We start from the raw sequence: 26,395 nt of genomic DNA on the forward strand, positions 1-26,395 counted from the left end.
TAAAGAAGATCTACCAAAAGGGAAAAGAAACACAAGAAAGATGTGAAATTTAAAAATTAAACATAAGAGAGTCCATACAAAAGAAGTAGGGGTATAGAAGTTTCCTAATATGATGAAGCAAAGTACAGAACTTTCCATTTACTTCAGTAAATTCCAATCCACAATAATTAAAAATCTACTCTATATGAGACATTTTTACAAACCACACAGTCTCTACTGTTAAGACGTTTTCAATCCAGTGAAAGATACAGGAATGTTAGATATATATCATCCAAGGCAAAAATGTACTGTTTTAGAGACACAAACAGCATTCTGCCAGAGTGGAAAGGTAGGGAGAAGTTACTTGGAACTGCTGGTGGTGATGGTGGGTAGGAGCAGCTTGTGGGGGATTCATGGGTGAGGCTGCCTTTGAGCTGGGCTTGATGGTAGGAAAGGATTTCCAGAAGATGCCCCTGGTGTGGTTTGGGAGAGGAAGGTGGAGAAAACATCATAAATAAAAGTCAAGGAGTTGGGAAAACGTGTATGTTTGGGAATGAGTAAGTGTAGGTGTGACCTGAAGCACAGGGTCAGTCTTGGTAGCAGTTGAGTTGGGAAGCTTGAGAGGTTGAATCTGAGAAGCCCTAAATGATACACTCAGAGATTTGGACCTGGTTCTCTAGGCAGCAGAGGAATAAGAGAGAAGGAAGGTGAGCATGTTCACATGTGATGACCTCTATTTTCTCAGAAAGTAGTGAGCAAGACTACTGTTGATGTTTGTTCATTTGTAAAGAGTATAAAGGGTTTAGAAGAGGATATTATGATGAGGAATCAAAAAAAGGAACAAAGGAGTTGTGAGAAACCTTAAAGTTCCCACTGAGGTATTAGAAGTAAATTTGTCTTCAGATTTTCTGACAACAAACGCAAAAGGGCAAACATGTTAGGCTAAATAACATTTTGGCTTTTGACAAGTAGAGGTGCATATGCCATGATGCAAAAACACACATGCCTTCTCTCACCACTTCCTTCTTCAGCACAGTGGGATGACTTTGAGTGACCTTGACATGGGAACCAAGGAAGGTGACAGTGAATAGCTGAAGTGTGTGCATGCATGAGAGAGAAAGAGAGCAAGCGAGAAAGCAAGAGAGAGATTGTGAGAGCAAGAGCGGGAGGAGAAGGGAGCGTTATTTGTCACTTAGTTGAGTGGTTAAGAAGAAATGATCACTGGGCAGTAGTTTTTGGTTGGAGGAACAGGATATGTAAGTACATTATGAATAAGCTGGCTGACATTTGGGATAAGTTCTTAAAGCAATGCTGAATATTCTGGGGCACAGTGACACTAAAAGTAGAGAAGAGAATTTTCCATAAAGAAACTTGTAGTAAGGGAAATTTAAATGAGAACTTAAGAGACATTGTCTGATAGAGCAGGAGGGAGACAGACCTTTCCCCTCACTACTTTCAGAAGGGCATTGTAATGTCAAAAATAAATATGGAGATTGAAGCAGAACATCTTTCAAAATGACAATGCTGTAGCAGAGCTAATGGCGGGGCCCCAGAAGGCCACAGAGCTCAGAGTGGGGCAGCTCGCCCCGCACACTCGCGCTCTGAGTCCTTGGCATCTCCACCATGTGCTTCTGCCGGGGGCAAGCTGTGCATCAGAAGACAAAGCTAGAGCTGAAGGATGCTTTTAGGCCTTTTTTTCATGCGCCCAGTGCTCTCATTTTATAGATGAGGAAATAGGTCCAGAAAGATCCAGTGGCTTGCCCAAGATTACCGCCCACATAGGGGCAGAACTGGATGGCTGTCCCGACTCTTGATATAGTCCAGTGCTCTTCCCACCATTTCTACTGTGCTGTCACGTGGTGTCCCGAGGCTGGTGCAGTTCACTGTGAGAGTGCCACTAAGGTCTGTGCAGCCCTGATGGCTGGGGACATCATTCCTAGAGACGCGACAGTGGGGACGTGCTCTGTAGCCGGCCAGTGAATGGGAGCCGAGGGAAGCAGTCAGATGGGGATTCCAGGAAATACTCTAAAGTGGTTTTAGAGGGTTTTAGGAAAAAAATTCTACTTACCACCCTGTCTCAGGGATATTAAAATGCAGTGCAAACCTCCCTCCTACGTTTAGGCTTTCTGTGCCTTCTGGGGACTGACAGATCTTCTCTCTAAAACACATTGATCCTCTGAGGGAAACAGACTACAAAGTTCCAAATCCTCTCCCAACTGAGAGGTAGAAGGCTGGGAGCTTTAAAACATGTTCCATTAGGAAGGATGAACGTGGCAATAATTATCTGAGTAACTTCTACAGCCGCTGACTCCCATCTGCCTGAGCCCACCAGGACTGGGCACACCTGCACAACCCTCGCAGGGGGCAAGCGCTAGAACCAACCGGAGGGGATTGCAAATACTTTGCCCAGAGGTTTAGTGAGGTGCTGCATAAAGATAGGAGTATGACCACCGGTGTTTGCATAGCAAAGCCTGAAAGAAAGAAGCTAGATAAGCCTTAGGTTTTCCAGATGCTTTTAAAAGGAAAGGAGAAAAAAGGGCAGAATCAGAGTTGTATACATTTTTATTCATTTGGCTTTAAATCATTTTAAATGTATATGAGATAAGAAATGAGCCATGTAAAGAAGCCCTCTTTATTTTTAGTCACCTATTTAGACCCTTTTAGAAGAAGAATATATGCCCCAGTAGCCGTATGCCCAGGTCCATACGTAAAGTAGTTTATGGAACAGTTCTGATTTTAAAGAAATCTGTCCTGTAGCAAGACCATGCATCCTGGTTTTCTGTTGTCTGGGGTTTTACACATAATATGGTAATATGGGTACCATGGGCGTAAGGTGAATGGTTAGCTGAGTGGCTAGCTCTGCACAGGTATCTGAGACTTTTTGAATCGCACGTATATACAGTTTTAGAGTTGGAATGGACAAATCTTGAAGATCTTTAGTCCAACCCTTTTATTTTATAGATGGAGTGACCATGGCTTAGAAAGTGGAAGTTGATCGTCCAAGCCACAGAGCTGGCTGTTCATTTCTAGTCCAGAACCCTTGTCACACTGCGTCTCTCTGTCCTGGTGCTATGAAGATCTCCTTTGGGGAGATCAAGGGCCACTCAGTGGGCACCATTAACCAAAATGCAGCCTTTCATGAGGCCCTGGTTTATATCCATCACTATTGACGTTTGGGGTTCACAAGCTGTGCCCTAACTATGTGTCACTGAAACCCCACAGCAGAGCGTAGGCCCTGTGTATGTTTTAATTGATCTTTGTGTGACTCTAGGCTGATTGTCACCTCTTTAGCACACTTAGCAGCAGTTTCTTAAAAACTGAGAAACAGTTGGTTAGTTCCTAGTCACAGCTTGTTCTGTGAGGGAAATAGAGCTCATTTCCTGTATCTTAGTGCCATGAAATAAAGCGATCTTTGGTGTCAGAAGTGTTTTTGTTGCTTGTCAGAATCCGTGAAGGTCTTTGTGTGTATGTATTTTGTTTTACAAAACCCTTATGATTCCTGGAATTTTATAACCACACAGTTTCAGTTTTAAAATTTTACATTAGTCATGCCAGCTTTAGTTAAATTCATTTAGTTGCTAGGAGAGGAGCTCTCTCAAGATAGCTCAAGGAAGGGGTGGATGTTACCAGGAATTGAATACTAGTGCCACAGCAGATCTGGACCTTGGGTGCCAGGGTCTGCAGGGTGGTCCTAGACCTAGCATGGTTATAAGGCCCTCATTGCGGTTCCAGTTTAGGTTCCTCTCGCCAAGTCTGCATCATCCTGTCCTCTTGCCTCCCAGTCTTCACACTCTCTGTATATACCTTTTCTTCAGCTACTGCCTCTGCTTATTCCAAGTTTCTGTTCCCTCATGACCTTGGCTTACCTGTGGCCCATTATGGCCCTCTGACCTTTTTCCCATCATAAAAACCTTTCAATCCCCAGGTAAGTGTGTCATGCTCTTGCTGTTTCCTAGTTTACATTCTTGAAAGATGGGATTTAATTGGCCTCCAATCATTTTTCTTGCCCCAGGCCATACCATTTGTCACTGGTTCCCCTTTAGTGTAGCTTTCCATGAGCCAGAGGCCCACCAGGTCCAATCCCCTGTGGGCTCCGGATGGACTGGAGCCACGTGATAGAAGACATTGCTGCCCCCTGCCGGTCCTATCAGCAGCTACAAGTAGGGCAGCTCCTCACAGAAGGGGTTACAGCCATGTCCTTGGCCTGAGTAAAGTAAGTAAATCATCAGGAAGGCAGCTGAAAATGATGGAAAGTAGAATTTAACAACAGAGAGTTTGTGATTCAGTTTCCAACTCTGGAACTTAGTAGCTGTGCACCATTGAGCAACTCTAAGTCTCAACTTTCCGTCTGTATTTGTGAAGACTAAATGGAATAACATACATCAAAACACATGGTCAGCTATGCAGCATCACATCCATGTAAAGATTATTACCTCCTCTAAGTCCCTCCTAAGCATAAAACTTTCCATTTGTGGGATTTTCATGTATCCTTTTCTAAATTGAATATCGCTTCCCAGCACAAAGCTTGCACCTCTGGGATCAGATGATGAGTGCTTGTTTTCTGAACCTGCAGAAATGGTACAGAGAGATCAAGGTTGTTTCCTTTTATACATAGCTGACCCAAACCACAGTATTCCTAGAGTGTTTTGTTCAGAGAGCATAGGGGGTTAGAGCTGGCCCCCTTTAGAGTCTTCTGACCCAAACCCTCTTTATTTACAGATGAAGAACTAAGGCTTAGAGTGGTGAGTTGGCTTCCTCGATGTCACTGACAGATCCAGAACAGAACTCACTCAATTCTCTATTGCTGCATAACAAATTACTTCAAAACTTAAAGACTTGAAACAACAAACATTTATCTAGTAGTTTCTGTGGGTGAGGAATCCAGGATTGGCTGAGCATGGTGGCTCTGGCTCAGGATTTCCTGCGAGGTTGCAGTCATCTGAAGGTGCGGCAGGGGCTGGACCCACTTCCAAGATGGCTCCTCACATGGCTGCTGGCAGGAGGCCTTGGTTCCTCACCTCGTGGACCTCTCTCTAGGACTGCTCAAGCGTCCACATGACATGGCAGCTGGTTTCCCCCAAAATGAGTGAGCCAAGAGAGAGGAAGGAGGAAATGGCAGTGACTTTTATCTCCTCTTCTCAGTGGTCCCATGTCAACACTTCCGCCATATTCTACTCATCAGAAGCAGTCACTTACTCCAGTCCACATTTGGGTAGAGGGGAGAGAATTACAGCCACCAACCACTAAAGAATGAAGTACCAAAAAATTTGTGGTCATATTTTTTAAACATCACAGAAGATTTCCTTTAATATTATATTTTCCCTGTAAATGAGTTTCCATAAGAGATCAGCTTTTTTTTTTCAGTTACTTGATGAAAGATAAATCTCATTCCAAAATAATTAGTAGAGGGGAAATTAATTTATGACGATACCTTCTCAGGAGGGCACTAAGAAAACCTCTTTTGCAAACAAAAGAGTAAAACAAGGAGAGAAAGGTATAGGAAAAGAAAGCCAAGAGGGAAAAACAGAAGCAAGGGTGCTTTAGATTCTGACTTCTGTGGGCAGTTGTCTTTCAATCCAGGAGGCACTGCGTGAACAGATGCTGTGCAAAGCATGTCTAGGGGCAGAGGTTTGAAGATACAAAGCCTTTAGGGACCCCAATTCTGATTGCAGAGCATGACCCATATATGTATATAAATAGCCCAAATATAGGTTACGAGGAAGCTATGGTAAATACTGTAATAGAGGTACCTAAACTTATGTTAAATGCTGTAATAACGGTACCTATCATGCACATTGGGAACACGTAGGAAGGAAGCAGTTCGGCAGTAGTTGGTTGGGGTTTGGCAGAGTCTTGCAGAAGATGTGCAAACCACCCCACCATCACACACACACACACACACACACACACACACCGGCACTTTTCATACCCTTCCCTGCATGGTTTTCCCTTCAACACTTAAAACTAATGTTTTGCTTCGTGTGCCTATTTATTTTGTTTACTGTCTGCTTCTCCCTCAAGAATGCAAACTCCATGAAGGCAGAAGTGTTTATGTTGTTCGGTGCTGTATACCCAGTTCCTAAAGGAGTGCCTGGCACATAGGAAGTACCTCATAAGTATTTGTTCAATAAATCAATGAGATGATTAATCAATTAGTAAGGAAATGGAGCTCAGCCCTAATGGAGCCAGACAACTTGGCAGATGGGGTGTGCAGGGAAGGCTGTTCTAGACAAAGGATCAGCTGACCAAAGATGTGTGCATGCCCAGGGCCTGCAGATTGTCAGTTGCTGTGGCGGAGGATGCTTGTGAAGGGGGTAGGACTTTATTATGCACAAAGGGGTTCCACTTGAATGTTAAGACCAGGAGTGACGTCTGTGCTTTTTCTCTATGGTTTTGTTGTATTTAAGAATATACAACACTAGGAAGTTCCCTAAAATTCCTATATCACCACATTGACCAATAATCTTATCTCTTTTACTGTAGCAACTAGCTTTTCATTCTTCATTTTCTCTTTCTTGTATAGGAAGGGTAAAACTGTAAATATTGGGATCTCTTAAGTTCTCCCCCCTTCGCTGGTGAGCTTGAGGTTAACATTAGGCCATGAAAAATTCAGTGGCGTTGGTGGCAGAAGTAACATAGTAGTTTTATGCTTAGGGAATGAATCATTAATTTCTTGCTATAATTTTCAGCTTCCCTGATGTATACGGTACCTTTCTTTTCTCAAACCTTATGTTCTGAGATTAAAAAAAAAAAAAAAAGCCATTTCACAGCTGCTAGCAGCAGCTGAGTGGAAGCGTGAGAACCTCACATAGAGACATAGGCTGTTCTGGAAGCCCAGCGGGTGAGAGACCTGCCCTTTGCTGGAAGAGAAGCAGCCCCTGGGCTCGATTCTCAGTGGCCTCTTAGCAGAGGCTGGAGCAGGAGGCAGGGCCCCACCTGCTGTGAGGAGACTGTTCCACCTTAATCATGGATATGTCATTTAATCTCTGGTTAAGATAGGTGTGGAATCTGACTGAGACCTTATGCTGCCCCCATACCCTGATGGAGATTCTTTGATGTCCTGGAGAGCCCAGGTCTCTCTAAAGGAACATTATCTTAGATAAGGATGGCACCTGTCTTAAGCTGACATCTTAGCCCAAGTTCAGAACACAGCCTACCCACACTTGACTCTGAGAAAAGAGATACATTATGTTGAGAAGGCAGAGATCTTGCACAGGAGAGCTTTTGTCCTACATTTTCTCCTTTGTTCCATTTTCCTTCATGTAAACAGAAGCAGCCAGAAATCCTGGAAGGTGCAACTTATCGTGGGACAGGGAAGGCAGCCCAGCAGAGAGCACTCATCAGCCACTATTCCCATTTTTTTAAAACAGTGTCCTGCTGTATTTGAGATTTAATGCCATTTTCAAAAGAGGATGACCACCATTGTCCTTTCTGTTGACAACTCTCCGTTACTTTGTCTAAGTGCTTAGTGATTGAAAGGCAGTGGTGATTTTAAACAGTGACTTCACTTGGGCTCCAATATAGAAGAGGGTTGTTATGGAAGTCAGACGGGGGTGGGGGAGAAGGAGTACAAAATCAGAACGCCTCCTTCCCCAGGGAAGCCTTGTACCCTCCCGATACAGGGGATGGTCTTAGAACCAAAAGCTCCCAGGTGGAGTCCATCTTAGACACAGCTGAAAGGAGATACGAACTGTCTCAGAAAGGTACTGCGGGTCCCAGAGCCAAGTGCAGCCTTTCTCAGGGAGCTAGGAAGCAGGTGGAGGAGGTTGGCGGAATTACAGTGTAGGAAGGTCTTAGCAGTGAGGGAGCTGTGACAATGTGGAGACATCCTTGCCCAAATATGCTGGAGATACGTCTGTGAAGTATGCCATGTGCCCTCATGACTCAAACAATCATATCAAATAATGACAACAGGCTGGACACAGTGGCACATGCACTTTTGGAGGCCCAGGCAGGAGGATTGCTTGAGGCCAGGAGTTCAAGACCAGCCTGAGCAACATAGCGAGACCCTGTCTCTACAAAAAATAAAAAAAACTAGCCAGGCCTGGTGGTGTGTGCCTATAGTCCCAGCTGCTCGGGAAGCTAAGATAGAGAAGATCACTTGAGTCCAGAAGTTCAAGGTTATAGTGAGCTATTGTGCCACTGCACTCTGGCCAGTGCAACAGAGCGAGACCCTGTCTCTAAAAAAATAGTAAAATTAAGGATATATCCTTCTCACTGCTTGAGTGTTAAAATGTGCAAGACAGACAAAATTAGTCCCAGGAAGGGGAAATCCCACTGTAGAGACCACCATCAAAGTATGTAAGAGATGTGGGGAATTGAGAGCTGTATTTGACCTCCGAAGGTGGGGAAGACAGGGTCTGGAGAGGAAAAGGGAAACTATTTGAGTTGGAATGTTGCTCATCCACAGAAATCCAGAGGCAGAAATGACCAGGACATATTTGGGTCACCATCAAGAGACCAAGCAGAAGAAATATGTAGACAAGTAGTGGAAGTCGGGGTTGAGGAACTGAGTAGGGGAGTATTACAAAGGGCTTTGAATGCCAGGACAAGGCTGGTAGAATTTGAAGGGGCAAAGTCTACGTAAATTCTGAAATAAGGGAGTATTTTGATGAGGATGGGGAATGAAGGAGAGCAGCTAAAGAAGAGACCCCCCACAGGAATGCAGAGGGGGGCGATGAGCAGCTGTATTCCATGGGGGCCACCAAAAGACAAAGGAAAGATTTTTAATAACTTGGCAGGACTAAGCAATAGATCAGATATAGAAAAAAGATTCTCAAATGACTACAGTTTGTCCAAAAATGTTTTGAGATTTGGATGGGCAGGTAGTCATCCGGGCTGAACTCCATTGGGGGGAGCAGGGAAGGAGAAGGAGGAAGAGGCTCGATGTAGCGTGATGGAAAGGCATGCTGGCTGAGAACCAGCAAGACCGGGCTGCGACCCTGTAACTTGCCTTCATCTTGGCTTTTTCATTTCTAAAATTAGGAATTCTATCCAGGAAACATTTATGGAGCACCTACTGTATACAACTGTCTGTCTTGTGTTTCCCCTGTGGTCTGGTAGCGTGCCCCAGTCAGGGTAGGGTGAGTCTCTGTAGGACCAGTCTCTGTTGAGCAACCCTTGTGCGTCTGTTTCCTTTTATCTTAGCCTTTGCTTCCCTCTAGTGGCTACTGTGTGCCACTACATCTGTGCCTTTGCTCTTTTTGTCCCTGGAGGGAGAGCTGGTCTGAACTGAAATTTAAGAATATGGAGCTCATCATAAACCATGCACGTGGTCAAGGCAACGTAGCGAGTGGCATCCAGAGGGTGTGTCATGATAGTTAGTAGCCAGACGGGGTGGCAGGGAGGCAGTGATAAGGAAGGCATGGTGTCGTGAACTGGACATGAGGCGTGGGGTAGCAGTCAGTCCCAGAGCAACACCCACCCAATGAGCGGGCTAACTGGAGCAAGGAAAGAGCGTGGGGTCACAGATAAGTGCCCATCTTCACACTGAGGGGAAGATACAATCAGGGACAAGGGAAACCCTGACAGTGATTCATCAGGGCCAAAAACTTGACAGGAAGGTGCTGTCAGACACTGGGAACCCTTTCCGTGGTTGCTGCCTCCTCTGCTTGTTGCTGGGCACGTGTTCTGCATCTGGGGTGTTGCCAGCGCATTCAGAGATGGTCTCGTGGTGATGGAGCTCAGCAGACCAGCCGGCCCAGGAAAGAGGCAGATGCTCGGGGGTGCCGCTGGCTTGTAGCTACGCAGCAGTGAAGATGTTATCAACTGTCGCAGCCGAGGGAGGGCTCAGAAGCTAATGATGTAAACAGCTCTGTCGAGTGGAGCAGTGGAGTGAGGCAGTGCTGGAGGAGCCGGTCCCTTTCTGCGGGTCCCCATTCCTCACCCCTGGCCAGCACCCCACGCTTCTGCTGTTGTCACGCTCAGCATGCACACGTGTGACGTGTGTGCCCCAACAGACTGTTAGCAGGGTGAGGTTGCCGTCCACCACCCTGCTCTGTGCCCCGTGCCCCGCGCAGCGGCTGGTGAGGAGGACATGTACGGATGAGGGGACTGGGCGCGCTGGACCTGGAGTCGCGGCTTTGCAGTTCACCATGGTGTGACCCTCAGCAGGTCATTTCTCCTCTCTGAGCCTCAGTTTCCTCATCTGTAAAACCAGACGATAATGCCAACCTTACAGGATCCATGCGGATCAGATAATGTCTGTGAAACAGCTTATAAACCATAAAGGGCCATACCAATGTTAATTGCTATCTTATTCTACCTGAAGATGAGAAATCAGCAAGGTGTCCACTGGCATTTCTTCTGGCCTGGGAGGCAGTGACTAGGGATATTTGCTTTCTGAATCAAAGCGTTTAGAACATGCTGCTTCTTCTAAACATGAATTTGTAGGTCACCCCCACCCCAACACTCCCAGCCTGTCAGCGGCCAGCTGGCCCCCTTACCTGGCAACCAGTTCAAGAATTCTCTTTCCCAGTCTGATTCCAGTCTGTTGTTCCTCTAGGAGGCCTGGTGTAGGAAGAGGAGAAGGTCACATCCGTGGCTCTACAAAGGGAAATTTTAGCCTAAATCATACCCTAAATCTTTTAACCCTGGCTTGGGAATGTATTGTTGCTTTTAATTTTTTTTCTAGTCTGCTGGTTTACTTCAATATGTGTCGCTGGGAGTGCTTTGGAAATGGATTTCTACTCCGTAGACACAAGGTGTCAGTGCAGGGAAACACATCTCAGGCACGTGCTGCGTTACAATTACCGGATAAACCAGAGGTAGCATTTACTGAGCATGTAATATGTGTCAGGGTTTACCTGTGTTAACTCATGTAACCTTTGCAATAATTCTATATAGCAAAAGTTAATATGATCCCTATTTTATAGATGAGGAAATTGAGCCAAAGGAAGACTCATTAACTTGCTTAAGATTATACAGATAATAATGATGGAGGCAGATTCAAACCTAAGCAGTCTGGCTCCAGACCCAGTAATCCACGAAACAGGAAATGGGGACCCACATCTGAATAATTGAGGTTTGACAGAATTTTACACTTTTGTGAAAGTTGTCTCTGGTCTTTGGCCTGGTTTCCTTTGAAGCTCTGCTCTCCAGTGTTGCAAAATCCACAGAGTGGACAATTTGCAGGAATGCCCGGGGTGTTCAGAGAAGCCCACAACTTCTCATCTCTCTATAGCTGATGAGTTGCTCTTTTTAATCTCAGGCTTCTCCCAACCACCTCACCTCCCTTTTCTACAGGTAGCCTTGGGGTTTTCAGAGCCATCCCCATGATCTCTTTCCTCTTTCCCAAACTGTGGGGTGTGTTGCAGGAGAATGCCTTCCTGCCCAGGCACAAACAGCAGTGTAGACAGCCTCAGTCAAACACAGAGGAGCTGGGAGATACCTTCTTCTTGGAAGGACAGTTACTTCCAGTGTTGCAGAGCCCCAAGTTCATTGTCCAGCCCGTCTCTACTGACAGCCTGGGTGGGTTCCCCAGGGGCGATGAGATGAAGGTAGAAGGGAGGGAAACGACCAGTTGCTAGTACTGCTTATTCTTTTCCCCGAGGGGAGGAAGGCTCTGCCCTCACCCATACTAAAGTCAGTGTCTAGATGTTCTGTGAAGCCTGGGTAGGGAGTACAGAGATAAGGAGAGGACAGAATTTTGTATCAGTTAGCATTTTCCTCCTCCCTTGCCAGAGAGCTCTAACCAGCATTTGATAATTTTTTTGTTGAATGAACAAATGAATGAACATTCAGTGGAACAAAATCTAAAACCCCATAATTTCCACCCTTGGTGTTAACTATGCCCGTGAGCAGCACAGACCACGTCTGTTCCTCCTTGGGTGGACCCGTGTCCATCTGTTAGAAGCCTACGGTACAGTGTCCCTGAGCTGTGTCCTTGCTCCTGCCTTGTTCTCCATTTTCATCTCCCACTTGGATGAACACATGGCAGCGTACACTTCAGGTTTGCAGTTGACAAAGCTGGAAGGCATCACTATTGCGGTAGATGAGAGAACCAAGAACAGTACACCTCAGCTAGAAAATTTAATTGAACAATGAAAAGTAGAAGATTCTTTGAGTCAAAAAGCCTCAGGGACCCGAGTACGGAAAGGGGAGGAGCTGCCTTGAGAATCCCTGTGAATTAAATGGGGGTTTTTAGTAGGCCACGTGCTCAACAGAAGCTAACAATACGACTTGGCCGAAAGGCTCTCAGACCACATTGATGGAAATACAGTGTCAAGACATGGGCAGTGAGCACCTGATGCGTCAGTGCTGGGCAGCCCACGTCCAAAGGATCGGGTTCAGCTCTGGGTACCCCCTATTAGAAGGGACAATGACACACCGACATTGATCTAGAAGAATAGAATAGAATAGAATAGAATAGAATAGAATAGAATAGAATAGAAATATTGGAAACCACACATTTGAGAGCAATTTAAAGGAAAATTTTGGAAAACATAAGACTTAAGGAATTCTTGTTCTAGTTTTCACATGTATGAAGCTCTATGGGATAAAGATTTCTTCTGGATTACCCGAGAGGGCAGACTGAGAACAATGGATAGAAATTACAAAAACAAGGAAAATGTTCTTAAACAGCTCTCCACCAGAAGGGAACCGCTTCATAAAGTAGAGTTAGATATTTTGGAAAGGGCCCTGCCTTGATTAGGAGCTTAGATTAGAAACTTACTAAGGCCCAGGGCAGTTTCCGGGTTTCTATGATCTGTAATCTTAGCTGCCTCCCCCAGCTCTGGGTCCTCTGCAGCTTTGTCGAGCCCGACTTCGCAAGTCCTCCTTCCACACTGACACTGATCCATCTATCAATACGGTAGGTGTAAGTGTGGACCTAGAGCTTTGTGACGTTCTCCCAGATCGATACAATCATTAATCTAGTAAGGCTTACTGAAAAGTGCTCGGAGCCTAGAATTTGAAAACCCGAGTCTGGTCCTGGCTCTGCTACTCACTAGCTGGGGTCCTTCGTTTTTCCATTCGTAAAATAAGAGGGTTGGATAATCTCTGACGTAACTCGTTTACTCACGCATTAATTCAACAAATGTTTATTATCTGCTGTCTTCTAGAAACTGTCTTCCTTAGATAAGTCCCTTCCCTTTTGGGGATTCATTTTTTCTTATCTGTAAAATCAGAGAATTGTGTTAAGTAAACTTCTGATAGGCCGTGAATCTACCTTAAAGTGCCATCATCTCAGCCCACATTTCATTGTCTTGGCTACAGGGTTGTCATGTGAGGCTCAGAAGAATGCTTTGCTAAATCAAAAACTATTTCGTAGTTGAGGCATTTCTCAAATCTATTAACTTATTTTTTTAGTATGCATGATTTTTTATTTTCTTTATTTTCTGTTTTTTTTATTTCAGCATATTGTGGGGGTATATTATCTTATTTTTTAAAAGGGGAATGAAAGGATCAATTTTAATTTGTATATATCAAAGACATATCACATTAAAAGAATTAAAAAAAGAAAGAGCATAAAAGGAAAAAGTTGGAGGACAGCAAATGCTAATCATAATAGTGAATACTTATCGAATCATATCGAGCAAACTTTGAAAGTCTGAAAATGCCTTTATTGTATCCTCCCTCTTGACTGATGGTTTATGTGGGCATAAATTCTGGGTTGGAAATAATTCTCACTCAGAATTTTGAAGGAGTTGATCCATTTTCTTTTACATTCTAATGTTGCTGTTGAAATCTGCTGTCATTATGATTCTTGATTTGTTGGCTCCTACCTGATTTTCTTTCCTTCTCCCTCTCTCTAAAAGTGTTTAAAATGTCCATTTTACTGCCAATATGTCCTGATACTGTGCTTTATAGTGGGTGTTTTTAAAATTCATTATACCAGGCACTTAGAACATTGTATTAATTTGGCAATTCCTTCCCTTCAATCCTGGGAATTTTTCTTTACTATTTATTTCTTTCCATTCTGTCTGTCCAGAACTTATTGATCAATTCTGTAATTTTCTTATATTTTCTTATTTTCCTCTTTCAGTGTTCTTGTTCTACTTTCTGGAAAATTTCTTTGACATTATCTTCCAACCCATCTATGAAGTTTTATTTCAACCATAACATTTTTAACTTCTAAGAGCTCTTTCTCATTCTATAATTTGTTCCCTTTATATAGAACCTTGTTATTTTTTTCTGGCTACAATATCCTCCCTTATCTTTTTATAGCGTCGTTAAAGTTTTATTGCCCTGCTTGCATTTTGTTTTCTCTTAGTTCGTGGTCCTTTTTGTTTATTTATTTTGGTCTGAGAGAGAGAGAGAGAAGCTTTTCTGAAAAGTCTAGTGATCTATAGCCGAATATTCACATTTATGAATGAGGCTCAAAAAAATCTGACTGTATATTCTATAGAAGGTAAGGAGCTTATTGGCTGCAAGTTTTCACTATGATCTGGCAGGCCCTGGAGGTTTGGGGGCAGGGAGAGATTTCCAAATGTCAGTATTTGAGTGTCTGTACATCTTTTTGCTTTCTCCAATGAATGATCCTAAACTCTGTCTAAAATATTTATATTTGACTGTTAGTATTCTGGGAGCCAAGAGGGACAAGGATGATGGCCATCTCCCCATTCTGTATTTAGGCCATCGTTGAATTTCAATTTGTCAGGAAAGTGTGCACATGATAGAGGAGGGATGTAGGAGTCTGTACAGACATTCATTCCGTCTTCCAGTCTTAGTCCCACCTATACCTCCACCCTCATGGCTTGAACTTCCTGAGCCTAAGGGTTGTGCAGAGATAATTGGCAGAAATGTGCATCTCATTTTCTCATTCAACCCAGTCAGATACCACTCTTGCATCTGCTTTCTGCCATTCAAAAAAAATTGACTTCTCATTCACTATTATTATACCTCCCATTCTCTTTGTTCCTGTGGGTTTATATCTCCCCCACCACCATTACCTTATGTCACTTTTGCCAGGTATAGGAATTAGTGAAGATACAGCCAAATGATTAAAGGGCAAGATAATTTTTTTGGAAACGGGCTCAAAACAAACAAACTGTGGGATCTGTAAGATATTGATAGGAATAGGTGGGTAGTCAATGAGAGAGACCTCTCAGGCATTGTAGCTAGACATCTCGGTTGCATATCAGGCAATAACTCGTGGAATGTATTCACTCATGCATTCAACCAGCATTCATTTATCACCTGCTATGTGACAGGCATCACTCTAGGCTGGGGAGGTATGACCGTGAGCAAGACAGACAATGTTTCTGTTCTTCTGGATCTTATATTTTGATGTAGGATAAGAGCAACAAATAAGTTAACAAATAAACAAGATAACACATTAATGATAAGTGCCCCAGAAAGTTAAATAGATCTGTGTGCTAGAGAGTGAATATAGAAAATAACCTACTCACAGAATATTAAAACTGGAAGAGGCCCTGAAGTCCAATTTATTCATCTTAAGAATGAAGAAATTCAGATCTGGATAGGGGAAAAGATTTGCTCAATGTCATGAATAAAACCTGCACCAGCACCAAGGCCTCCTGATTCTCACTCCTGCATTCTTCCTACTATTAATTTTTGTGCAGTTCACAAGACCTACAAGATCACGGCACTCAGTTAAGCACCATGGGAAACAACTAAAGCAAATAGCTCCTTCAGCTGCAGTCGGTAGCAGCCCTAGCTCCAGCAAGCAAAGAGAAAGCAAACTGTAAGCTTTAGCCTCTTAACTGGACCTGGCAGCTCCATGGGCTAGCAACATGCAAATTAAAGAAATCCCCGAGCTCCACGACAGTGTTCCTAAATGCCCAGACATTGCTTTATACATTTGCTTCAAAAATTATAACGAATTCAAGATAAAAGCACAGCACTACCTCGTGTAAAGGGACTTAGTTTCTGGAGAGCTCATCTGAGTTTGACAGTAGTGAGGGGACAGAGATTTAGGGGGAAAGGATTTTGAAGCCGCTCCACTGATGCACATTAGCAACTTGGGGCTTTCCTGAATCTTCCATGGTGATCCTGGAGCAAAACCGGAAACTAACCATCCACTGCCCCTTTTTTCACCTCAAAGTATTATGCTTTCTTGAAATATTTGCATTTTTTTCCCATTACATTTGTTGATTTGCTTTAGAGGTTGTTATTGTTACTTTCATTATAAAACACTTATGTGAGAAACATTAGGCAATACTGGAAATTGGAAAGGAGGGGGCAATTACCCAGCGTCCACCACCTGATAATACCAATGCTAACATTTTGACGATTCTCTTATTGTTTGTTTCCTGTGAATAGAGTTGTTAAGTTGTTGATGATGTTTTTTATATAGTTATATAGGCATCGTACATCCTGTAGTACTTTTTTATTTGTGAGTTTATATGAGATAAGCAGCTTTTAAGCTACTACAAAGCTTTATAAATATCTAATGACTGCATACTTAATAATTCACTTAATGGATGTATCATAATTACTTAACCATTCCCTTCTTGTTGGATTTTTAGTTTTACATATGTTTTTGTATCAACAACGTATGATATTGTTGTTGTAAAATTCGCCTCTTTTGAAAAAATGCTGTTATGAACATCTTCATGCTTAAAGCCATGTAAGTGCAGCTGTATGTCTCTCGTATGGTACATCTCTCTGGTTTTTTTTTTTTTTTTTTTTTGCAGTTAGAAAGGAATCATATAATACTCTGCTTTGAGGCATTTTCTGACTCTCCGACAGTGGAATTCCAGGCATTAGCAGCAGGTGCAGGGAGTGTTGAGGGGAAGAGAAAAAGACAGTTTTGCATAGGGGTTGGCAGGACCCCTTGGTACCCTTGAACCCGTGCCAAGTAGACGTGATCCAAGTTTACATCTTTCTATGGCTGCTCTGGCCTCCTGTGAGGCCATTCAAGTGTAGGTGTTAATTCACATGAACTCTGTGCCTCGCACTGGCCAAGAGTTGTGGAGGAATCAGGTGGAAGGAGTGAGCAGGCCAGCAGCCAGGAGAGGAGGAGGAGGAGGTCCGACTTATCTGATGGGCACTCCTGAGCGTGACTCTCCTCTGTCAGAGTATCAGGCCCAAGCGCGTGGTGAAGCGGTTTCAGAAGCCGACCTTCCCCGTTCGCAGAAGGCTTGGATGGCAGGTATCGTGGGAAGTTATCAGACTCGTGGGAAAGGGGTGCCTCTTCCTATGGAAGCTTCTTGGAAAGTAACGTGGAGCGAAGCAGCAAGAGCGAGTCCTCATTTTCCATAAAGGAATCCTGGATCCCACCATTCCTTTGTTTTTAACAAAAAAAGCATATGCTGAGTTGGGGGGTGTCTGAGTCACTGTCCCTAGATGGTGACTTAGGATCAGTTCTTCTAGTTGGCCTCAGAGCAAGACTCCATGAAGATTATTAAAAAGGGAAAAAATGTGATTTATTTACATAATAGTTTATATGTATATAAACAGTTTGATCCATCTATTCCCAAACATGCCATCAAAATTGATTTCTCTTTTCATTGCGTCTCTATTCTTTCCCCCCAAAATTTAATAGTAATTAATTAATACCTCCAGGATTTGCGTTTTAGATAAACATTTAGAGAGTTAACTCTGCTCAAGACAGTGTCTTGAGTGATTTAAAATTATTGTATCTTTTAATCTTTATAACAACCTATGAGGTAGGCACTGTTGCTTTTCCCGATCCACAGATGAGGAAACTGAAACAAAGAGGTTAAGTAACTCGCACCTGGTGAGGGGCTCCAGCGCCCACGCTGCCTCCGAAGAATCAGGTGGAGGCACGACACCCGGACGCTAAGGCTCCGGAATGACAGTAGCAGAATGCTGGGGGGGGGTGTCGTCCTAGCTCTCTGAATGCCATTAGAAAACCATCAAGGAATAATTGTGTTCTTTTCCATAACACGAGGAAGCTTATAGGAGCAATCTGGCTCATACTGTTTATACAAGAAGGAGGTTCAGTTAATCTCGAAATACTAACCAAGCAAAAATAGACCTAAATGAAAGTGACTGTTTCCGGAAAATATGAGTAAGAACTTTGAAAATGCAGATGGGGTTACTGAGGATGGTTGTGAAATCTCCCCCGTGTGTGTAGGGGTCCGTGCTGCAAAGTAGGCAGCACAGCTATCACTGAGGAGCAGGAGGAAGGGGAGGGCAGGAGGACCTCCCTCTGCCCTTCTGGGAAGCCTTGCAGAAAGTGGAGGAGGCCAAGTCCACCCAGGGATTGGTCAGCAGGGGAACAGGCCCCTCTAGGAATGTCCAGGACCCAAAAGGAGAGAGACTAGGAAAGTAAGGACAAGGATTAGATGGTGACTCAGCAGCAAGCAGCTGGAGGAAATCCAGGCAGATAATTAGCATCAAAAACGTTTAGCAGGCCTTAGGCAGGGTTCTGCCAGAGAAAATGTCTGAGAAGCTCCCAGGAAGGGGGCCAAGACTCAGGCACAAAAGGCCAGACAGGAGCTCAGTGCTGGAGTTAAGGATACAGTGTAGGGAATAAGATGAGAGGAGATTCCAGAAATGATCGGAGAAGAACCAAAAACACACCTGACTTCGTGCTGAGATTCTGTGCTACCAGCTCAACTCCCTACATTTTCCTGAGTAGAAATAAGTTTGGTTTTAGGGTCTGGAATAGGATTGAATTGATAGTTTGGAAGTTAAGCATCCATAGCAGATGATAAAAATATATACAGTGAAAATATTAATATGATATGGTCTTGGAGTTTTGAACTGGGTGTAATAGGGCTACCTGGTGTCCAGAGAATCACATCTGACCTCTGGGTTAGGAAAAGATAGGCACTCTCCCTCCACACCACCCCCCGACCCCCGGGTTCAGCCAGAGGATGGCCATCCAGTGGGAACATTGTGCACTGAGAGACTAGGCCCAAGCATGTATCATGAAGGGACAAAAACCCAAACGGCTACTGGGTAGATGACCTTAGAGAAATCAGGGACCCTGCTAAAGAGAACAGTAGGGTTTTTACATTAGATTGGTAAAACTGATCTGCTAAGTAAGGCCTGCTTTTCTCTTGAGAAATATTTAAAGGAAGAGAGGAGCTGATTGTTGGAGGACTAGCATAGCTCAGCAGTGAGTAGAAAGACATACAAAGTGAGAGGCCAGTCAGCAGGTTACCCGTGTGTAACATCTACATGGGTGCCTGGAAGGTGAAATCTGCAGGTAAAAAGGGGGAGGCTGAGCCCTGTGCAACATTTGTGGGCAGAACACTGGCAGCAGTTAAAACATGCAAGAGGGGCCCAGAGGTGCTGAGAAGTTATGAATATAGTCAAAGTTCAGAGCCAGGGAAGTGAGAGGGTGGGCAGGGGGAGGGCAGGCAATAGGCATCAGAGAAGTGAGAATAGAGAGTGGTAAGGGAGATGCTCTGCGCACTCAGGAGCAAGTGGATATACAAGGAACTGACAATTTTTGAAATATTACCTTTAAGTTATCCAGGCCAGGAATGGTGGCTCATGCCTATAATCCCAGCACTTTGGGAGGCTGAGGCGGGAGGATCACTTGAGGCCAGGAATTCGAGACCAGCCTGGGCAACATAGCAAGACTGCCCTAACCCCCCGTCTCTAAAAAACTTTTTTTAAAAAAATTAGCTGTGCATGGTGGCACACATCCGTAGTCCTAGCCACTCAGGAGGCTCAATTGGGAAAATGTGTGAGCCCAGGAGTTCGAGGTGGCAGTGAGCTATGATCGCGCCGATGCACTCCAGCCTGGGTGACAGAGCAAGCCCTTGTCTCAAAAAGAACAAAACAAAACAAAAAAATGTAGTAAGTCCATAGGTGGGAGATGTAGAGTAAGCTGAGACTGGGGTACCTCTGTGCTGCCCTAGCTGTGAATGGTTCCACCCAGGGAGGGACCAAGTGGTCCATAAGGGGCAAGGAGGGTCAGTGGGGAGTGATCTTACAGCTCCTTGTCTGTGCCTCAGGGGTTAATAAGTCAACAGGGGAAACAGAGACAAGCTGCATGTCGCATCAGCCCACGCAGGGCGGCTTTTGGGAAGGCAAGCTCTGCCAGAAAAAGAAAATTAGAAAGCACAAAGGGGTCATCTCTGAAAAAGAAATGTTGAAAATGAAGCCAAAAGAAAAGAATATTCTGTGAGCCTAAAAGGGAAAATTAGAAAACAAATACCAAGAAATATTTTTAAAAATCTAATGATTTGCAAAGAAGACATTTAGGTTGTGGGGAAGAAAAGAAAGGAAAAAACAGAGATGTCATTTGCAACATTTTCTACAACAGGCTGTTGGTTAAAACCAATTTAAATTCCTGGGACCAGAGGTTTCACTCAGGGAGAAAAGTGGGAGCCTTCTGGACATGCCAGCACAAAGGGTTGAGGGGGTCGAGGCTGCAAAGAGGAATGAGCATCACATCGCGAGTGGGAACTCATTCACGGGTCCTTTCCAAATGGAGAGGAAAAAGAGAAAATAATGACCCCTGGGCTTCCTGAGACTGGAGACCTGCTGGAGACCACACTGAGGACCAGAACTGGTCAGAAGGGAAAACGAAAGCATGTGTTTCTAAGAGGCTGATAATTTAGTATTTGTGAGAGAACTTGGTTCTCATTGGTTACTGAGGGACACACTGTGGAATTAGCTTTCACTAGATGTGACTCACCACAATCAAGGAGACGGCTTACGATGCTGCTCTGTGGATGAATCACATTTAAACATTGCAAGTAAAAGGCTTGTAAGGGTGCCCAGATCCCTCAGAGGTCTGTCTGTGGTCCCTCTGCCCTTGACTGTGCCCTACTGGCAGGGCTCTTGGAACTCTCTGATATGGTTCCAGTCCTGGGTTCCCCTCAAGCTTCTCAAACTGGAGCCCTGAGTCCCCTTAGCACCCTAAAGGTTCCCCGTTGCTCTGGGAAGAGGATAAAGAGGGATTGTCTTGGGGCAGCTCTTCCCGGCCACTGCCTCCATTCCTCCTAGGCCCTCCCTTGGCTGTCACTCGTGGGAATTCCCTTCTTGCCTTGGGGTGGGCACCTGGTGTAGTAAATCCTTTTGACCAAGACATTCATCCTGTATTTGAACCATAATGGTTTTCTGGCTGCCTCTAAAGCTTGAGCACAATTATCTATTAGGTGTGAACACCCAAGAAATTGCCAGTTGACCATCTTTCCTCTTCCTCCTTTGTTGGTCTAGCTGGGTCACACTGCCATCTCGGGGTGCAGCCAGGATTCTCTCCAGAAACCGCATCTTGAATTGTAGAGACACAAAGCCTGGCTCTTTATCCTCTGCTACCTTGTCCCCCACATCCCACCTCTCTACCCTGACACCCCACTGGTGGATCTGGTTGTAACTTGCTCTAGGGGCCAGTGGGCCTTGTATCTGGGTAGCATGCTGCGCTGTCTGTGACCTGAGCATCAGGCCCTCTCTGCTCTGCCTCAACAATCTGCAAAAGGACCACGGCCATCCTTGAAAGGGCTGCAGGTTGTGTCTCCAGCCATGTGCATACTTGACTCCAGGAAGCACCTCTGAGTGCCTGGTGGTGTAGCCGAGGAGCAGCTCCACCAAGGCTCAGCAGTGGAAATTCTCTGGGTTAGAAGGAATTTCATAGGTTGAGATGGATTCACTTCCACTACAGCTTTCAGCTCATCATTCTCCACCTTGGTCTCAGATCACTCACATGGCTCATTTTCAAGATTAAAATCACCAGAATGAACTTCTCAAACCATCGACATACTGTACATTCATTAGCCACATCCTTCCCAAACACTTCATGATATTTTGAGCTGTCTGTGCTGCATTGGTTCCATGACAGAACTCCTATTTGAAAATAACGTGTATTTTTGACTTATCCATGGTTTCACAAAAATTGCTCTTAAAAAAATGTAAAAGTATACCGCAAGCCAAAACGTGCATTTGGAAGAATGGGGATTTACCTTCACAATAAAAAAAACAACAAAAACAAGAAGTGTCAAAGTGAAATGTCAGAGATATCAACTGTCAAACTTAGTACTTAAAGAAATCGGACATTCCATACTTAATAACCTAATATTAACATTTCTAGCTTGAATTTCCTAATATATGAGATGGAGATGATAATACCACCTGGGTATTGTGAGGCCCAAGCAGATAATTAATGTGAAAGCATCTTGCTAAGCATAAAACATTCTACAGATGTGGGCTATTGCCACCCTACAAACATCCTTCCCTAAAGGACATCTGAAGGGGGTGCATTTAACGGGACCAGGAAAGTTAAATGGAAAAAATGAGCCAACAAGCATGTTTTTCTTCTTCTGTCTCTTTCCACCTTCCACCTCTGTCCTACAGAGTTCCCTTCCTGGTCTGATCCCAGTGGCAGTACTGTGCGCATCCATGGGAATGCGTTTTGCACAGACGCCCTGTGCCTGGTGGTGATGCGTATCACCGGCATCCATCCGATGCATCATTTTAACCTTCGCCAGCCCACTTTGACTTCAAGTCCTTTATAAAATTTCTCACAGTCCTGAATGCAGAGCTTTTGGTCCTGGAGAAACTGTTGATTCTCTACTCACTGTGATGTTCGCTGTGTGTACCATTCGGCAAAAGCCACCCGGAATGCGTGTGAATAGTATATGACGTATTTGGACTAAGGCATTACTATGGCTACTGGGACAGAGAATTCGAGCCCTGAAGGCTTCATCGGAGATGCACAGGCTGAAATCGAGTTCCCTGGAGACGATACAGGAGCTTTCCCTCTGAATTGCTGTTGGGGGTGAGCTCTAGGGGATAATAGGCTGGCGAGCTGGACCTCTCGGCCTTCTCATTCCTTCCCTTCCCTACCTCTCACTCTGCCCCTAAGTACAGCTGCTCTTCCAGGGGGACACTCTGCTTAGTTCTATGAGCCAGATGCCTGGAGCACTGGGCGCAGGTGTTACGTTCCTGAGTAAGACGTGGCCCCTCTTCTTTCCTTCTCATCCCTTCCCCTGGTCCCAGTGGCTCAGACGATGTGAAGCAACTTTATTTCCCTCCCAGATAGAGTGTTTTGCTTCTGACTTTGGGTGAAGCCCCATTCCTTTTGGGGAGTACTTGCAGCCTCTATTTTAGGCTAATGGCTAATGGCTCCAGTGAGGGGTTAGAAGGAAGGGAGGTTGTCCCTCCTGTTATTCCCAGACATCACCTAGAATCGAGTGAGACTGAGCAAGTTAGAAGTAGGTGCCGGTACAGGGCACAGTGGAGCCCTTGGCAGGAGTAAAGGGACATACGGGGAAGGGCTTTAAAGGCACAATAGGCTGGCAGCTTAGCAAAGGAACAAAGAAAGGAACACTAAGGAAGCAGGAAGGAATTAGAATCGAAGCCCTGCTTCTGGGCAGGTGTCAGGCTGTGGCTAGAAGGCCTGAGTGATGGAATGGCACAGTGCTAATGACTTCTTTTCTTGTTTTCTTTCCTGTTCCCGACCTCTTCTCCATATCCGGCCTTCTCTCCACCCTGAGTGCCATCTCTTCTCCCTTTTTCCCTTCTCTTCCCCTCTCCCTTCCCTCTCACCCTCCATCTCCCATGCTCCCCCTTCCTCTGTGCCCTCACGTTCTCCTCGCCCCCCACCCCAGCTCTCTGGCGGATGCGAGTTGACGGTGGTGCTCCAGGACTTCAGCGCGGGCCATAGCAGCGAGCTCACCATCCAGGTGGGGCAGACGGTGGAGCTGCTGGAGCGGCCCAGCGAGCGGCCTGGCTGGTGCCTGGTCCGCACCACGGAGCGGAGCCCGCCCCAGGAGGGCCTGGTCCCCAGCAGCGCGCTGTGCATCTCCCACTCCCGGAGCAGCGTGGAGATGGACTGCTTCTTCCCCTTGGTGAAAGGTAGGGGCGACGGAAGGGGAGGGAGGCACGGACCAGGAGGCCACAGGCACCGGCCTGACTCTCACTGAAGAACGTCAGGGGACTGGCCTGTCTCAGGAGCCCATTTTGACCTTGTGAGATTTCTCCGGGACCTGGTTGTGAAGAGAGTGGTTTGGAAACTCAAAGGGAAAGAGCTACTGAGTAGCTGTGTGACTTTGGGAAAGTCATTTAACCTTCCTGGGTCAGTTCCATCATGAAGTTGCATTAGGTGACCTCTAATATCTCAGCAGCTTTGCCATTGTGTCACCCTACATTCAGAAAAGTCCTCCTCTCCCCGTGGCCAAATACGGCCTAGACTCTCTCCACTCACCCATCCCCTCCACAGCAACTGCCAGCCCTCCGACCCCCCACCAGGTGGAGGATCAGTGTTTGCCTGCCGATGCAGAGGCGACAAACCCAGGAAGACGCTGCAGCTGCGTTGGATGGCCCTCCCCTCAGACCCACCAGCGTTTGAGGCCCATGGCTCATTTACGTGCCTTTGATGGGTAAATTATTCAGGCCTTGGCTTTTATTTTATGTAATTTCGGTGTTCCCTCTACATGCCTGTTTATTCACTTTTTCTCACGTCAGGGAGACTAAACTACTCAGAACAGTGATTCTCCAAGGGTGGTCTCTGTATCAGCCACATCGGCATGCCCTGGGCACCTGTTAGAAATGCAAATGCTCAGACCTGTGGGGCCCTGCAGCCTGTGTCTTCTGGAGCCCTCCAGGTGACTCTGATGCACGCTCAGGTTTGAGATCCAGGCTCACACCTGTAATCCTAGCACTCTGGGAGGCTGAGGCAGGGGGATGGCCTGAGGCCAGGAATTCTAGACCAGCCTCGGAAATAGAGAGACCCTGTCTCTACAAAAAATAAAAAATTATCCAGATGTGGTGGAGTGCATCTGTAGTCCCAGCTACTTGGGAGGCTGAGGCAGGAGGATCACTTGAGCCCAGGAGTTTGAGGCTACAGTGAGCTAGGCTGACACCACAGCACTCTAGCCTGGGCAACAGAGAAAGACCCTGCCTCCAAAAAAAAAGAAAAAAAAGTTTCAGATCCACTGACTTCAAAAGTCAGGGTTGGCAGGGGCCTTGCTGAGGTCACGTATTTTACACTGAGGAAACTCAGGATGCAGAGCCAGGTCTTAGTTCTGAGCTTATTTTTGCAGGGATGCCCTCTCTGCAGATCGGTGCTAGATATTTACAGGAAGGAAGGGGGAAAGGGTCTGGTTCTGTCAGGAGGCAGGAATAGGGTCACCATGGTTGTTACTGTGTGGGGCTTATTGTATGTTGGAACACTCCCGTTTCTGGAATTCCATCTGGTCCATCGCCGCAGCCTGACTTCCTCCACTAGATGGCGGTGGCGGGCTGCATTATTTGTGCTGCCCGACTTCCACCCAGACGCCCCCGGTTTTTCCACCAGCAACAATATTCAAAAACCACCGCCCTGATTCTCCTCCCACGCCCACCCCCAACGGCCGTGCCCTCCACTCCCAATTTAGTCATTGCCTGCTTTCCGCCTTTCCTCTGAGGACTAAGGAGGGGCCGTGCCAGGAAGCTGTGTGGGAACTCGTCTTTGCACGTGCGGCTTCTCAGGCCTGTGAAGTAGCTTCCTGGAGAAAGTCCTGGGACCAGGGAAGAGGAAAATCTAATACGGTTCTGTCTGAAGCACAGCCGAGGGGAAAGTAGAGCACACAGAGGGTAGATTATTCTGAGGGTAAAATGAGGTAATACCTACAAAACACAACAGTGCCTTGCACTCAGCGCCAGTTGGTTGTCATGATAGGTTATTGTTATTATATCATTTGTTATAGATTATCCAGCAAAACAACTACAGACTCCCACGAGTCCAGTTGAGAGACCCGTCTGCAGAGACAAAACTAAGGACAGCAGTTCATTTTTGCAACAAAAGGCTGGCTTTCCTTGGATCCTCAGTTGCGGGTCCTTTTCATCAGGAGGGACTTGGCTTCAAGGGGAGACTGGAGCCTTCCTAACCTGGACTTCCCTAGCCCGTGGCTGGAGAGAGTGCATCCCTCCCAGCTGGGCCCACTACGTCTGCAACTTGGCAGGAGCAAACCCAGGGCGGAGATAGAGAGCAGTGTCAGCCTCAGTCTGTGCTCCAGGGCTGGGAGGCGGAGTCATTCTGGGTAAGACCCCTAGAGAGAGGGCGCCCTCTCCACTACAGGATAGGTTAGTGGAGATTTAGCTAAAAATAGGATCTGAGGACCAGGAATAGAAAACAGAGGCAAGAGGGAAAGCAGGGAGGGAGGCTGTCCTAGAACTTTCCAGCTAACTCTGACAACTAGCATGGCTTCGAAAGGGTACTACCAGTGCCTGCACTCATTTCCTTGCCTCTTTTTATTTGCGCATTGGTTCCTCTCTCCTCAAGCATGAGCCAATTAGGCTGGCCCTTCAAATGGCAGCCTGTGAGCTCTCGCTATCCTCACCTGTGTGGGCTCAGGATACAGAGGTGCCTAACTCTGAGCAGTCATATCTCAGTCTCCATCCTCCATGGAGCATCCCCTATGTCCTTAGTGAGACCCCTGTGAAAGTACGTGCACTCACGCACGTGCCCCAGCTTGGAAATCCTCCCTCCCTCTCCAGGACCTGCCCGGAGCTGGCCCCAGCCAAGACCCAGTAAGCTGTGCTCCCATCCCAGCTCGCTGCCTGCTGAAGAACTACCTTTTCTTCTCTCGGCAGTGACTTGTCTCCA

General features: G+C 45.7%; 1 protein-coding gene across 1 annotated transcript in view; it reads left to right on the forward strand.

The window, feature by feature from the left end:
- The window catches only part of KALRN (kalirin, RhoGEF kinase), a 583,131-nt gene that overhangs the window by 428,036 nt on the left and 128,700 nt on the right, over positions 1-26,395 (forward strand). Inside the window, exon 33 of the mRNA XM_012639639.1 lies at positions 23,418-23,664. Within this exon, the coding sequence (XP_012495093.1) occupies positions 23,418-23,664 (247 nt within the window). The remainder of the gene's footprint in view (positions 1-23,417; positions 23,665-26,395) is intronic.

This window comes from Propithecus coquereli, unplaced genomic scaffold (assembly GCF_000956105.1).
Source record: "Propithecus coquereli isolate 6110/MARCELLA unplaced genomic scaffold, Pcoq_1.0 Scaffold10, whole genome shotgun sequence".
Lineage (NCBI taxonomy): Eukaryota > Metazoa > Chordata > Mammalia > Primates > Indriidae > Propithecus > Propithecus coquereli.